Genomic DNA, 17038 nt, shown 5'->3' with positions numbered 1-17038 from the left:
TCCCACTTATCCACCCACTCTTGTGTCTCCCGGCATTGCCCAGCCTTTCTCATCAACTCCCTTTCACCCCCCCTCTCTTCTTTTTCTTCCGCTTTCCTTTTTCATTCTGTTTTTCATCTCTTCTGGTTTCTCCTCTAGTGCCTCACTTCCCACTCTTTCTAATCTCCCTCTCATTTTTCCCTTATTTTCCCTCTTATCATGTCCACATTCGTTTACTTGCTCCTCATCTTCCTTCCCTTTTATTGCTTTCTTTGCCCATTCTAAAATGTCTACCACATTCATTTCTTCTTCCAACTGTTGTCTCATCTGGACTACTTTATCCAAATCCTCCTCTATTTTCTTGCTTTCTTCCTCAACGTTTCGTCTCTTTTCTATCTCTTGTTCCACCCATTCTTCCTTTGTTATTTGTTTTATATCATATTCTCCCTCAAAGTTCATTGTGCCTGTTATGAGATATAACCCAGTGCAGCTCCGTTCCTCCGGGTATGGGGTCGGGGCTACATTTGGGTCTTCCAATCCCTCCTTTTCCTGGAATTGAACCGGCATTTGCATCTTACCTCCCTTCCATGCCCTTCTCCTTTCTTTCCCTTCTTTTTCAAACAATGCTAGTACCTCCAGCTCTTTTTCTCACTTTTCCTTTCTTTTTTTAGATTTATCTTTTATTTTATAATTCTTCAATAACCCTTTCTGATCTTCGCATCTTTCTACACACCATGTGCCCCCTTCTGGCCATTGTGTGTTCGACTTACTCGTCCTCTTGGTCCATTTTTTGGAGATATGCGCTATATCTCCTCTAAGGGCTGGGAACTTATCCCCTAATATCTCCACCTTGGCCTTACTTGCCATTGTTTGTACCCTTGAACTATCGCTGTAAATTTTGTTGTTTAATTCGTCTGAATTTGGTACTGTAGTTATTATTACGCGATACACTGTTTTTCCTTGGTCAATCGCCTGTTCACTTTCCCACTGCACTTCTCTCGCTATCGCCTGTACTTCTAACCGGGGTCCCGATATCCAGTTCCCTGTTTTCCCTTTTCCCGGCAATATTCTTCTTTCTCTCGCTAAAGAGTAATATGCCTTTACCTGTTCGTCTTTGTGTATTAGAGCCCTACGTGGTCTGGATTCCTCTATTAATTCTATTAACGTCTCTGCTACTGTTTCACTTATCCAATTTCTGCTTATTATTCCTTCCCAGTTCACATATGGCCACTTGTTTCTTACTTCGTCCAAATTAACTATATGTGTAATTCTTCTCAACAGAGCATCTTTTTTGTCCTCATGCCACTCCCTAACTCCTCCCCAACTACTTTCACTAGTTCTTCTCTTAGGAAGTGTGTGCTAACACCACTGCTCAGAAAATCTATTATTGCAGTTTCTCTAAGCGGCTCGTCACTATTCTGACTGCGTCCTGAATCCCACATTCACCATCAATCCCTGCACCGCTGTTCTGGACCGTTTATCACAGGGTGGTCCCTCACAGCCCCTTGTCACACTTCAACTAATCGTCCCCTTCGTCCCTCCTTTTCTACCGATTTGAACTTCAGTAACCCTGACTACCGTATTAGGCAGGAGAGCAATCTCTCATAGACCTCTCCTCCTCTCGGTTGACGTCCTTTACCCGAGGTCCTGGGTAGGTTCGGACTGGCAGGCCTTCCTATACTTACTCTCCTTGGGCATGTCGTAACCTGGAATCCGCTCCAAACCACTCGACTAACCTACTTGCATCAATTAGCGTTCGTCTTTTGTAGCGTCTCACTTTTTACCCATTCACAGACAATACAGCATTCGCAGCGCGCTTTGCATGCAAACCTCTAGCCTTCAGATCGGACTCAGTCTCTCAAAATATTTTACACAATTTAGTTTTATCTACGCAGGGTATCTTTTGGGTTGGGGAGATCCAGGACCGGCAGAGAACCGGGTGCGCCGGGCCTCGAGATCCCTTTCCGACAACAAGGATTTACATGCAATGCAAGTCTGCTTACCAGAATGCCGGCTTTGGGATTCTCGGCCCCGGTCAGACCACCGCCTCCCCCGCTCCTTCCGGACTTCACTTTTCCGGGTGATCTCACACCAACCCTGCTCGCAGCGCCAACTTTTGTTGTGGTTCCCCAGGACGACAAAGGACTTTAGCCAATTGAAACAGAGAGTCTGAGTCTTGATCTTCCAGGTAGTAAGACTTTATTCTCCAGTACAAGACAACAAAGCCGGGATGTCCGGAACAATCCAACGAACCGCTCGCTTAGTCTTTTTATACTTGCTGCAGTTACACGACCCGAGATCCCTTATCTCATCCCCAAGGTTGGCTTTCTTTAACCACTATTGTTGCTGAGCCTACTGGTTATCTGCCTTGTTTTGGATTGGTCACTAATTGATGCATTACTTGCTTCATGAAACCATTGTAGTTACAACCTTTGTCCTTGCCCAAATCGTTCTGTTTATACAACAATCGTGGCTTAGCTAGCCTAAGCCGAATACTAACAAAGAGAACATATTTACTTCATTCTTTCCTTTTTAGTTATAGTCACATTAAGTTGAGTAACTGAACAACAACCATTGTTTCCCAAGGCTGTTACTGCTTACATTCATTGATTATAAGTGATTAACGCACTGATTCCATCACATTGGTCAACATACATTGATCATAATTGATTAACATACTGATCTCATCACATTTCAACATACAAGTTTTAACTGATCTTCTGATGAGAGTATATTCTCTCACACTACCTCGTTAAATATGTTTAAGTCGCAGGTAGATAGATAAATAAGGGAATTAAGGGTTATGGGGAGCGGGCGGGTAAGTGGAACTAAACCACTATCAGGTCAGCCACGATCTTATTGAATGGCGGGGCAGGCTCGAGGGACTAGATGGCCTACTCCTATTTCTTATGTTCTTATTTCTTATTTGGCCTGGGCTTGCAAAATCCTACCAACTGTCCTGGCTTGAGACAATTCACACCTCTTTAACCTGTGATTATCCCTCTTTCCACTCGCAGTGTCTGCACCTGTAAAGATTTGATTACCTGTTAAGAATCGCATTCCAACCATTATCTTGCAATTGAGTCTCTGTCTATATATGCCCTGTTTGTGAACTCAACTCTCCACTCACCTGATGAAGGAGCAGCGCTCCGAAAGCTCGTGGTACCAAATAAACCTGTTGGACTTTAACCTGGTGTTGTGAGACTTCTTATTGTGCCCTCCCCAGTCCAACAGCGGCAACTCCACATCATTCTTCTCATTGGCCCGCCACCTGATCTTTGACTGGTTAGCAGAGCCCTCACTCACCAGTTTGGGCGCCAAACTGGGTTTGCACCGTGAGGCTCCGACTCCATCTCCCCCTCGCGCCGCCCTCAATGGCCCAGTACCGATCGCCTATTGGCCAATATGTACATCAATCATCCGTCAATGGCCGAGGAGCGATCTCCTATTAGTCAATACGGCCATCAATCATCTGGAGGGACGTATCATCAGGCTGTCCCGCCCCCAAACTACCGTGATTGGTCTATGGAGACTGAATCCCGGTCGGTTATTGGCTAGTACGTCCATCAATTGGGTGCGGGAGGCGGGTCCTGTGTCGGGCAATGTTGTTCCAATATGTCCCGCCTCTAAACTGGCACCATTGGTCTAGGGGACTCAAATTCCAATCACCGATTGGTGCTGTGGCCCATCAATCAGTATTCGGAGGCGTGATCTCTCGGCCTTAACGTCAAGTTAGGATGTCTTCTTCCCTCCCGCCTCCAAGCAAGTCTGATTGGTTCAAAAGACCAAATGCCGAGTGTCGATTGGTCTATAGGGCCATCTATCAGCTGGTGGGGCGGGGCAGGCGGCAGCGTCAGGTTAGGTTGCAGGGCGCGGAGAGCGGGACACTTCCTCAGCAAGATGGCGGCGGCGCTTGACGATGGTGGACGCTTCGGTCGGTGTGTGTGCTGCAGCTAGGAGCCCCACAGCTGTCGACAAGCACCGACTTCCAGTGCTGGTTTTTGTGTGTTTGCAGTTGGAATTAAAATCACTTTGCAAGGACTAAAATTCCCGAACGCCTCTCCTGCCGCCCTGATTATATATATATTTATATACCTGTCTCCATAATAAAATGGCAACCATGGAGAAACTGATGAAGGCCTTCGAGTCACTAAAGTCATTCCAGCAGGGACCATCCACCGAGGAGCTGGGACAGAAACAGTGAGTAAACGCATCCCGAGAGTGACACCAACCGAAAAAAATGCTACACACGCGCAGAAAAACACACACAAGGACACAAATTGGGCACAAAATCACATGTATGCATACATACAGAACACACACAGAACACACTCTGACATGCTCAGAACACACTCTGACATGCTCAGAACACACTCTGACATGCACAGAACATGCTCCGGCATGTGCAAAGGCATGCTCTAGCACACGCAAAGGCACATGCCGGTGCACATGAAGACAAGATGATACATGGCACATGCTGACATGCATGCAAAAGCACACACTGATACACGTGTATTGGCACGCATACGCATAAATACAATAATGTGCAAAAACACTGCACAAAAATATAGACACACTTGTATGCACAAACACTAATATGCAAAAAACTGACATGCTGGCACATTAGTACACAGAAACATGTACACACTCAAAAACACTAATATGCACAAATGCACTGACATGCAGAAACATGTAAAGAAGTGCAGAAATTAATGAGTTGGCAGCAAGCATACTGCCACACGTCTTCTGATGTAGGCTCAAAAATACACATGCACATGGTCAAATACAGTTTCTGAGTGTTTGAAGGAAGTCTGAGAAATGATCAGGGATCTGTTCTTTTGCTGTCTGAATTCTGTGTTTATTGCTGCTGTTTGTAGTGTTGTGTGCCAGATGTTTTCACATTGATGGCACTGTTTTCCTTCAGGTAGTCCATGCCTATTTTTGCTGGAGGGTTGGGGGTGGGGAAATAGAGCAACAAAAAATAAACTGTATTGTTATAAATCTGAAACCGAGAACGCTGTAAATTAGGTGTGTGTATATATATCTGGGTAAATTTCTATATATTTTCTCTGGGATTGCATCAATATTTGTTGCAGAGATGGATGACATTGTAAAGAGAGATGGATTTAATGGACAATACCTGAAGGTTTTGTGGAACCGTGGGTTATGTCCCAGCCTCTGAGCCAGAAGCTTTGGATTCGATTCCCACTCCAGGACAGGTGCATTCATAATGTGGGCCAACATGTTGATCAACTTGTAAATCCTTCCAACATAAACCAAAGGCAGGTGGAGAAAGTGGGAGAGATTCCTGCTCAACCATGTGACGGAAGGAAATTGGAGCGTCTACCATCACTATCCATTGCTCCAGGTGACGGCAACATGTAAAAATGTATGTTGCCACAGCAACTCCGACTCCTTCGGGGGCTAGTTAGCTCAACTGGCTGGACAGTTGGTGTAGATCAGACTGTTGCCAACAACAGAGGGTTCAACACCTGTTTCAACTGTGGTGGATTTGGGACCTGCTCCTTGCCCCATTCATGGAAGTTGTGGTGCAGTGGGTCAGACTTGCCTCTGGACAGAGAATGCAAGAAGAAGGCAATACTGTTTTTTAAAAATAGGGTGCAAGCTAAGATGAGTTATGGAAAATGGAGTGAGGGTGGGATATTGGTGTGGGATCCTCCCTTGCTCCTCATGCACTCAGCAGCATTGCTGTTGCATTTCCCATTGAAACTCAACAGCTTTGTGAGATACTGAACTGTGTGTTCAATCTTGAGGAGGGGAGTTTTTAATCACACTTGCCCAGTACGTTTGGTCACCGATTTTGAAGCAGGATGTTTACATTCTTGCTATCTGCAGTTGAATAAGGACAATATTGTTAAGAATCAACTGACTGGATATGGGGTGGGGCAGGTAGCATAAAAAGTGAAACTGGGGTGAGGTAATAGTGCATCAGCTGATAAAAAGTTCCCAACTTGAAGGTCTTGTTAAATACCTGCAGTTGATAATGTAGCTAGGTGAAATCTATACAGTGGGAGTGTTCACTGTACATTGACACTCTTCTGCTCCTGCTGATGAATCCCATGTAACAAGAGACACTTAGTCTAGTCATTGTGTGAGATTCTCCGAGATAAGGTGCAAGGGAACTATATTATTGTTTATTTCTAGTTATGCATTATTTAAAATGCTAACCTTTTTGACTTGATGTATTATTGTCACGTATTAGTATGCAGTGAAAAGTATTTCTTGCGCACTAGACAGACAAAGCATACCGTACGTAGAGAAGGAAAGGGGAGAGTGGAGTATGTAGTGTTACAGTCATAGTTAGAGTGTAGAGAAAGATCAATGTGAAAGTATTGTTAAAGATTTTTAAAGAGTTAGAACAAAGTTTTAGAAGCATAGAATGAGAGTAAAAGATAGAGAATTAGAAGGCATGCTGGGCACAGCTTACAAGAAGTTGCCATGCTCCAGCGCCATCTCTGACCCCTTGCAAGGCAAATATTTTTCTGGGAGCATCAATTCTGATGACTTTTGGAAAATGCGGATTTGAATACAAGGACCCTGATTTTGCGAATACAGCGATGTTTGTTCATAAACCTGACTGATAAGCGGATGTATGTAACACACTACCACAGTTCCTGTCAGTAATAATAGCTAATGGGGAGTGAAATACAATGCATTAAAGAGTTCAGGTAACCCTATGAGAAATGTAAGTGGAATTACTACCATTTTCACATGTCTAATGTTACCATTTATTGCAGACAATATACTTTTTGCTTCATTTGGCACTAGCCTTTATTCTTTGCAGGAGACATATACTTGGGATGTTTGCCAGTGATTTTGCGGGAGATGATTGGTATAGATGTGATGTAGCCATAAGCGTATAACAGCTAATGGCATCTGACAAGAGTTTAGGCGTTCTGTGCAGGACCCAGTGTTACAACAGAGTTTACTTCTTGGATTCCATTGGAAAGTTGGTGACCGAATTGAAAAATCCTTTGATCCCAACTTCCCCAGCCTAATGAACGGTGTTGCAAAGGATCTCATGATCCATGATAGTCTTGCATTGATTTTGAATTGACTGGTGATTGAGCATCATGGACCGCCCCTCGCCACACCACACACTCTCTCACTTATGTTCACCGTGGGAAAATAGAGTTGAAAGTAATTTAATCAGCTCGTATATAGTTATTAAAATTCTTGTAAACCCTGCAAATGACTTCCAGTATGATGCATAGTACATTTACTGCCATCAACTTTCACTGTACTTGCCAATTATACTCCAAGCTCTAATTAAAAGCAGGCCAATGGTTTTATGCACTCTTTGATTCATATCATCATAAAAAATAGGGACAGGAGTAGACCATTTGACTCCTCTCGCCTGTTCTGATCCGACATTTCGAACATTCACTTCCTTGCCCTTTCCCTTTAACCCTTGATTCCCTTACTGATCAAAAATCTATCGATCTCAGCCTTGAATGTACACAAGGACTCTGCCCCCTCAGCTCTCTTGAGGCAAGGAGTTCCAAAGACACTCAACCCTCGGAGAAGAAATTCCTCCTCATCTCAATCTTAAATTGACGCTCCTTTATTCTGAGACTATGCCTCTGGTCCTAGATACTTCCATGAGGGGAAAACATCCTCTTTTTCAATGAGATAGAATCCCTACAGTGGAGAAGGGGGCCATTCGGCCCATCGAGCCTGCACTGACAACAATCCCACCCAGGCCCTATCCCTGTAACCCCATGTAGTTACCCTGTTAATCCCCCTAACACTGTGGGGCAATTTTAGCATAGCCAATCAACTTAACCTGCACATCTTTGGAGATTACATCTCATTCTTCTCAATTCCAGTGTGCAGAGTCCCAACCTGTTTATCCTTTCCTCATTAGCAATCCCTCCATACCGGTGATATTTCATAAGTTACAGAAAATACTTAACCATTTTGGGCGGCACGGTAGCACGGTGGTTAGCACTGCTGCTTCACAGCTCCAGGGACCTGGGTTCGAATCCCGGCTTGGGTCGCTGTCTGTGTGGAGTTTGCACATTCTCCCTGTGTCTGCGTGGGTTTCCTCCGGGTGCTCCGGTTTCCTCCCACACTCCAAAGATGTGTGGGCTAGGTTGATTGGCCTGCTAAATTGCCCCTTAGTGCCCTGGGATGCAAAGGTTAGCGGGGTTAGTGGGTAAATATGTAGGGATATGTGGATAGGGCCTGGGTGGGATTGTGGTTGGTGCAGACTCGATGGGTCGAATGGCCTCTTTCTGCACTGTAGGATTCTATGATTCCATGATTTACATATTGATAGAACTGTCATCAACTTCAAATGGTAAAAACAAAAATATTTACACTTTGACACAGAGGGAGCTCTCACAGTCAATGTTTTTGATTTGATTTATTATTGTTATTATACAGTGAAAAGTATTGTTTCTTGTGCATTATACAGACAAAAACATACCCTTTATAGAGTGCATAGGTGAGAAGAAAAGGAGAGGGTGCAGAATATGGTGTTACAGTCATAGCTAGGGCGTAGAAAAAGATCAGCTTAATATATGGTAGTCAAAAGTCTAGCAGCAGGTAAGACGCTGTTCTTGAGTCGGTTGGTATGCGACCTCAGACTTTTGTATCTTCTTCTGACAGAAGAAGGTGGAAGAGAGAATGTCCGGGGTGTGTGGGGTCCTTGATTGTGCTGGCTGCTTTTCTGAGGCAGTGGGAAGTGTAGGCAGAGTCAATGGATGGGTGGCAGGTTTGTGTGATGGACTGGGCTTCGTTCATGACCCTTTACAGTTTCTTGTTGTCTTGGTCAGAGCAGGAACCATACCAAGCTGTTATACAACCAGAAAGAATGCTTTCTATGGTACATCTGTAAAATTGCATTCTGCGCAATGTTGTGCCCAGTCAGCACGCACCTCACTTCATTCATACCGATAGGAAAAAGACTACGCTGATGGAAACCAGTAGAATGTGGCAACCTTGCGTGTGGGCAACGGTCAACAAAATGTCTTGTGGGCTGTACTCAGAACCCAGATTGGCTGCATGTGCCCACCACTACCCCAGAGCATTATCCAAGGCCTCTGGATTACTTGTCTAGTGACATTACCACTATTCCACCATTAACATGGTGGAATAGTGGTAATGTCACTAGACAAGTAATACTGGATGTCCTTGATAGGTATGTTCCTGTCAGGCAGGGAGGAAATGGCCGAGTGAGGGAACCATGGTTCACGAAAGAGGTGGAATGTCTTGTGAAAAGGAAGAGGGAAGCTTATGTAGGGATGAGGAAACAAGGTTCAGATGGCTCGATTGAGGGTTACAAGTTAGCAAGGAATGAGCTGAAAAAGGGGCTTAGGAGAGCTAGGAGGGGACATGAGAAGTCCTTGGCGGGTCGGATCAAGGAAAACCCCAAGGCTTTTTACTCTTATGTGAGGAATAAAAGAATGACCAGGGTGAGGTTAGGGCCGGTCAAGGACAGTAGTGGGAACTTGTGTATGGAGGCAGTAGAGATAGGCGAGGTGATGAATGAATACTTTTCTTCAGTGTTCACCAAGGAGAGGGGCCATGTTTTTGAGGAAGAGAAGGTGTTACAGGCTAATAGGCTGGAGGAAATAGATGTTCGGAGGGAGGATGTCTTGGCAGTTTTGAATAAACTGAAGGTCGATAAGTCCCCTGGGCCTGATGAAATGTATCCTAGGATTCTGTGGGAGGCAAGGGATGAGATTGCAGAGCCTTTGGCGTTGATCTTTGGGTCCTCGCTGTCCACGGGGATGGTGCCAGAGGACTGGAGAATGGCGAATGTTGTTCCTCTGTTTAAGAAAGGGAATAGAAATGACCCTGGTAATTATAGACCGGTTAGTCTTACTTCGGTGGTTGGTAAATTGATGGAAAGGGTCCTTAGGGATGGGATTTACGACCATTTAGAAAGATGCGGATTAATCCGAGATAGTCAGCACGGATTCGTGAAGGGCAAGTCGTGCCTCACAAATTTGATTGAATTTTTTGAGGAGGTAACTAAGTGTGTTGATGAAGGTAGGGCAGTTGATGTCATATACATGGATTTTAGTAAGGCGTTTGATAAGGTCCCCCATGGTCGGCTTATGATGAAAGTGAGGAGGTGTGGGATAGAGGGAAAGTTGGCCGATTGGATAGGCAACTGGCTGTCTGACCGAAGACGGAGGGTGGTGGTCGATGGAAAATTTTCGGATTGGAGGCAGGTTGCTAGCGGTGTGCCGCAGGGATCAGTGCTTGGTCCTCTGCTCTTTGTGATTTTTATTAATGACTTAGAGGAGAGGGCTGAAGGGTGGATCAGTAAATTTGCTGATGACACCAAGATTGGTGGAGTAGTGGATGAGGTGGAGGGCTGTTGTAGGCTGCAAAGAGACATAGATAGGATGCAAAGCTGGGCTGAAAAATGGCAAATGGAGTTTAACCCTGTTAAATGTGAGGTGATTCATTTTGGTAGGACAAATTTAAATGTGGATTACAGGGTCAAAGGTAGGGTTCTGAAGACTGTGGAGGAACAGAGAGATCTTGGGGTCCATATCCACAGATCTCTAAAGGTTGCCACTCAAGTGGATAGAGCTGTGAAGAAGGCCTATAGTGTGTTAGCTTTTATTAACAGGGGGTTGGAGTTTAAGAGCCGTGGGGTTATGCTGCAACTGTACAGGACCTTGGTGAGACCACATTTGGAATATTGTGTGCAGTTCTGGTCACCTCACTATAAGAAGGATGTGGAAGCGCTGGAAAGAGTGCAGAGGAGATTTACCAGGATGCTGCCTGGTTTGGAGGGTAGGTCATATGAGGAAAGGTTGAGGGAGCTAGGGCTGTTCTCTCTGGAGTGGAGGAGGCTGAGGGGAGACTTAATAGAGGTGTATAAAATGATGAAGGGGATAGATAGAGTGAACGTTCAAAGACTATTTCCTCGGGTGGATGGAGCTGTTACAAGGGGGCATAACTATAGGGTTCGTGGTGGGAGATACAGGACGGATATCAGAGGTAGGTTCTTTACGCAGAGAGTGGTTGGGGTGTGGAATGGACTGCCTGCAGTGATAGTGGAGTCAGACACTTTAGGAACATTTAAGCGGTTATTGGATAGGCACATGGAGCACACCAGGATGATAGGGAGTGGGATAGCTTGATCTTGGTTTCAGATAAAGCTCGGCACAACATCGTGGGCCGAAGGGCCTGTTCTGTGCTGTACTGTTCTATGTTCTATGTTCTAACATTTTGTGTGAGTAAATGTGGAAAATATGCAATTTTTACCTGCTCACTTAAATTGTTCAGAGGTATGGGAAATTAGCCTAGACACTTGCAGCGCTTGAATTTTGAATATTGTAAAATTCTCATGCACTAGTAAGTGAAAACCTTAAATTACTTGATACTGAGCTCAAATTGCTCAAAAAATGACAGCAAAATGTAGCTCTTATCAATGGACAATATTCTTGTTACCCTCTGAAGTGGTACAGCAGACCATGCAGTTGTATAAAACCACCATGGATTTCAAGAAAGTGGCCCACCATCCTAGGGTATCTTGGAATGGCAATAAATGCCACCATGCCAGTGATCTCAACTCGTGAATGAACAGGGTTGGCACGGTAGCACAGTGGTTAGCACTGCTGCTTCACAGCGCCAGGGACCTGGGTTTGATTCCCGGCTTGAGTCACTGTGTGGAATTTGCACATTCTCCCCGTGTCTGCATGGGTTTCCTCTGGGTGCTCTGGTTTCCTCCCACATTCTGAAAGACGTGCTGGTTAGGTGCATTGACCCGAACAGGCGCAGCACTGCGGTGACTAGGGGATTTTCACAGTAACTTCATTGCAGTGTTAATGTAAGCCTTACTTGTGACTAATAAATTAACTTTAACTAATAGAAAATCAAATTATTTCAAAACTCAGGAGTGGTACAGCATCAATAAACTTAGTCAGTGAGTTAGTAGTCTTAGTGATACATTACGGAATGGAGCAGGCACGAGCAAGGTGCTTCCATATCGCTTGGAAATGGTAAATAGCCTTACCATTTAAATTTTAATATGCACTGAACAGACAGCTACAGCACCAGTCTTTTCAAAAAGGAAGGCACTTCTGAGAATGCAGCAGTGTGTCGATTGGCAGCCAAGTCCTTCTGCTCTCCTGGCTAGTCTCTCTCCTTGCACCCTTTGTAAACTTGAGCTCATCCAAAACTCTGTAGCCCACACCCTAACTCACCCCAAGTCCCATTTGCTCTTCACTCCTATGCTTGCTGACTTGCATTTGATTCCCAGTTGGGAAGCTTCTCAGTTTTAAATCTCCCATGCTTGTTTTCAAATCCCGCCATGACCTCACCCCTCCCCCCTCTCCCTAACTTGATAAGTCCTCCCAAGATCTCTGAGCTCTGCTAATTCTTGCCGCATGTCATCTCCAATTTTAACTCTTTCACCATTGGCACTTAAAACAGCCAAGGCTGCAAGCTGTGGGATCCTCTGCCTAGACCCCTCTCTTTCCTCCTTCAGCCGAAAATGCCAAGGGGTGATCTATTTCAGCCACCTCCTGAAGATCCCATCATCACAAATGTCAGTCTTCAGCCAGTTTGATTCACTCCACATGATATCAAGAAAGGCTGAAAGTACTGGACACTACAAAGGTTATGGGCCATGACAATATTCCTGCAATAGCACTGAAGATTTGTACTCCAGAACTAGCCAATTATAGCTCCATCAATCTACTCTTGATCATCAGTAAAGTGTTGGAAGATGTCTTTGACAATGCTACCAAGTGGCACTTAGCAATAACCTGCTCACTTGCACTCGGTTTGGGTTCTACCAGGACCACTTAGCTCTTGATCTTGTTATGACCTTGGTCCAAACATGGGCAAAAGAGCTGACTTGAGGTGAGAGTGACTGCCCTTGAAGTCAAAGTGTAGAATCAAAGAATCTTTGGAAAACTGGAATCACTGGGAATCAGGAGGCAAACTCCCACAGGTTGGAATCATACCTAGCACAGTGAAAAATGTTTGTAGCTTTGGAGCTCCGTCATCTCGGTACTGGGACATTACTGCAGGAACTCCTCAGGGTAGTATCCTAGGCTCATCCATCTTCAGCTACGTCATCAATGACTTCCTTCCATTATAAGGTCAGAAATGCAGATGTTTGCTGATGATTGCACAATGTTCAGTTCCATTTACAACTCCTTAGAGTCAGAAGCAGCCCATATCCAAATGCAGCTAGACCTGGACAATATTCAGGCCCAACCTGAACAGTGGCAAGTAAAGGCAAAATACTGTGGATGCTGGAATCCGAAATGAAAACAGGAAACACTGGAAAATCTAAGCAGGTCTGACTGCGTCTGTGGAGAGAGAATAGAGCCAATGTTTTGAGTCCAGATGACCCTTCGTCAGAGCGGGCAAGTAACATTTGTGCAACAAAAGTGGCAGGCGCTGACCATCTCTAATGAGAGAGAATCTAACCATCTCCCCATGACATTGAAAGTATTACCATCGCTGAAACCCCAATTATCACTATTTGGGGGTTATCTTTGACTAGATAACTCTGTTCTGAAACTGTACTGGACTGGCCATATAAATACTGTGGCTACATGAGCAGGTCAGAGTCTGGGAACTCTGCAAGGCATAACTCGCCTCCTGATTCCCCAAATCTGTCCACCATCTACAAAACTCAAGTCAGGAGTGTGATGGAATACTCTCCACTTGCCTGGATGAGTGCAGCTCCAGCAGCTCTCAAGATTGTTAAATTCCAGAAGAAAGCATCCTTCTTGATTGGCACCTCATCCACCATGTTAAACATTCACTCCCTTCACACACACTGGCAGCAGTGTATGCTATCCACAAGATACAATGCAGCAACTCACCAGGGCTACTTTGACAGCACCTTCCAAATTCGCAACCTCCGCCAAGGACAAGGGCAGCAGATGCATGGGGATGCCCACACCTGCAAGTTCCCTTTTAAGCCACACGCCATCCTGAGACCTCTCTGGAACAGTGGGAAGCTTTTTCCCAGGTCAGAGGTGACGAACACAAGGGGTCATGGGTTCAAGGTGAGAGGGGCAAGGTTCAACACAGATGTCAGGGGGACGTATTTTACACAGAGGGTGGTGGGGGCCTGGAATACACTGCCAAGCAAGGTGATTGAGGCGGACACGCTGGGATCGTTTAAGACTTATCTAGATAGCCACATGAACAGACTGGGAATAGAGGGATACAAAAGAATGGTCTAGTGGGCACATGAGCAGCGCAGGCTTGGAGGGCCGAAGGGCCTGTTCCTGTGCTGTATTGTTCTTTGTTCCTGCACCTCCTTCAGAGTTTCTCCCTTTATTTTATTCTGTGTCTCCACATTCTTCCTGACAAAATGAATCGCCTCTCACTTCTCTTCTCTGAACATCAGCCGTCTAATAACTTTAGGGTTTTTGTGACATTATTTACGGTATTAAAATGTATGCATTAAATACGTGAGTCTGCATTGTATGATTTTAATAATGAAACAAAAGTGGAACATAAGATAATAAATGCATTCCGAAGAAACCTCTTTACCCAGAGTGCGTTCGAATGTAAAACTAACTCCCACAAAGCGAATACCCCAAATGCATTTAGCTGGAAGCTAGATAAACACCAGGGAGAAAGGAATAGAATGGGGCACCTCCTGGATCATATACACAGTTGGGCTGAGTGGCCTGTATCTGTGCTGTAAAATTCTCTTGTATTCTGTATGAATTGCTGGTCCATTAGCTTGGTACAGTGAAGAGAATTGAGGTTGTACTTGATCACTATTAACTTTTTTTTGTTTGTTACACTTTTCTTAAAATGGCCCCCTCTGCTCAGTTGTTTTTGTTCCTCTTATCTGCTGCTGTGAAATAGAAGCAAATGTGAATTATGAAGTGATACGCTGAGCTAATAATAGTTCCTTTGCAACAAGTTTATCCAGTGAAAGGCCAAATCTTTTCAGACTGGGAAGAGCTCCCCGTTCACAGATCGTGCAGAGTTAGCTGGGGTCAGCGGTGGTGGGATTGTAACCAATCTGGAGTGCTGCACTGCACAGTTCCCCTTCTTGCTTCAGTATTTTGAAAGAAATCAACAAAATTGTTTGAAGAAACTGAAAAATAAAATGCAGCATTTAAAAAAAAAAAAATGCTCTTCTGATTTTGTTTCTACTGGGTTAGTGTGACAATGTCCTGGAAATTGACCTTTAATTCCTGGAGGCTCAAGAACCAGCCTGGCGGATTGGCAATTCCAGAAGAGAGAAAATGGCAAAATGAGGTTGACCCTTCGGAGAAGCTACCTTGCCTCTGATGTGCTGTTCTAACCAGCATGGCCACAATCAGGAATACTCGTTGTGGAGGTGGTGAACATACACGTCCTACCGTTCTTTAGTGTGTGTGCATATTTCAATCAATTCACTTTATTACCCAGATAGAAATTCAGTTCAGGTACATTGCTCATCCATTAAAAAAATTACATATAAAGGAATGATGACAAAAGAAAATGACCCCATCACAGAGATCAAAGTTTGTCCTTTTTATTCTTTTGTGGGATGTGGGTGGCACTGCCAAGGCTGATAGACTGCAGCGGTTCAAGAGGGCAGCTCACTGCCACTTTCTCGGGGTCAGCTAGGGATGGGCAATAAATGCTGGCCTAGGCAGTGAAGCTCACAACCATTGAATTATTGCCCTTGAGAAGGTGGTGGTGAGCCGTTCCCTTAAACCACAGTGGGGGGTCCATGTGGTCATTACATGCACCGTGCTGTTAGGAAGGGAGTTCCAGGATTAAATTAATTCCAAATGTAATTAAAATATGTATGTTTATGTGCGCTATTGTGTAGGAATTAATTTCTGCAGTGTAGTTTGATTTTCTAAAATTTATACGTAGCATTGTGGAAAGGTGACAGCAAACCTGAGCAACTAATTTCATTTCTATCCCAGAATCAGATAGTGCATAAGGAGGCTATTCAACCCATTATACCTGTGCTGGCTCTTTGGAAGAGCTATCCAATCCCCTCTGATAGTTACTGTTGAATGTGTGACTCTAGTGCTTTTAATGTTGAAAACATCCCAAGGTGACTTATAAAAAGAGGTTAGGTGTGGAGGAGCAGATTAGAGGAAAGAATAGAAGGAAAATAATAGAAATGTATCGGAGAACAGGCCTCCACACAATGAGTTTTGGAGTGTGAGCTAGGGGAGGGGTTTGAGCATGGTGCCTATGAAGGGCCCTTGAAGAGGACAAGTACATATCTAACCAGATAGCTATGGAAGTCATTATTTTCCTAGCGTACATTCAGCTGGCAAATAAGTGGCATATGCTACGTTGTAAAATTAAAAATGTGTTTGTGTCGTCTGTGTCTTACACATGAGTGGGTTGTGTTCTGTTGTCTGAGTAAGTTGGTGATGTCATGCTTAATGACCGCAGGTTACCTGAGCTGTTAGGCTTTGTCGGTTGAAGCAATTGTAGCAGATGCGCAGCTCGAGGAACTCTCTTGGGGTTTACTGTTATCCATGAGCTCCAGTATCACGGGTCGATCCGACATTTACAGTCTTGACAGGCAACAACTGTAATAGAAATAGTTAGGAACCCTGTCTGTATCTCTTTGCAGCCTCCCTGTGCCCTCCCAACAGTGCAAGTCTTTCAATCCCAGCCTTAAATGTATTCAGTGATGGAGCATCCACATCCTCTGGGATTGAGAATTCCGAAGATTCACAACCCTTTGAATGAAGTAATCTGTCCTCGCCTCGGTCCAAAATGATTGCTCCTTAACCTGACACTGTGCCCGCTGCCCGCCCCTACCATGTTTTAGATTCCCCGATCAACGAAAACAATCTCATAGCGTTCACCCTATCAAGCCCTTTCAGAATTTTGTAGGTTTCAATGAGATTGCAGCTCGTTCTTCTGAGCTCCAGATAATATAAGCCCAATTTACTCTGCCTCTCATCATAGGACAGCCCCCTCATCCCAGGGACCAATTTAGTGAACCTTCGCTGTATTGCCTCCAATGCAAGTATATCCTTCCTTAAATGTGGAGATCAAGACTACACATGGTGTCCCATATGGTCCCATTAAAACCCTGTATAACTGCAGCAAGACTTCTTTG

At 44.6% G+C, this 17038-nt stretch overlaps 1 protein-coding gene across 5 annotated transcripts in view; it reads left to right on the top strand.

Moving 5' to 3' along the window:
* Window positions 1–3875: 3875 nt before the first annotated feature.
* The window catches only part of htt (huntingtin), a 222177-nt gene continuing 209014 nt past the window's right edge, over window positions 3876–17038 (top strand). For all 5 annotated transcript variants that reach the window (XM_078215138.1, XM_078215136.1, XM_078215139.1 and 2 more), the window contains exon 1: window positions 3876–4179. In XM_078215138.1, the coding sequence (XP_078071264.1) occupies window positions 4091–4179 (89 nt within the window). In that variant the 5' untranslated portion in view covers window positions 3876–4090. The remainder of the gene's footprint in view (window positions 4180–17038) is intronic.

This window comes from Mustelus asterias, chromosome 6 (assembly GCF_964213995.1).
Source record: "Mustelus asterias chromosome 6, sMusAst1.hap1.1, whole genome shotgun sequence".
Lineage (NCBI taxonomy): Eukaryota > Metazoa > Chordata > Chondrichthyes > Carcharhiniformes > Triakidae > Mustelus > Mustelus asterias.
This window is presented reverse-complemented; position numbering and strand designations above follow the sequence as displayed.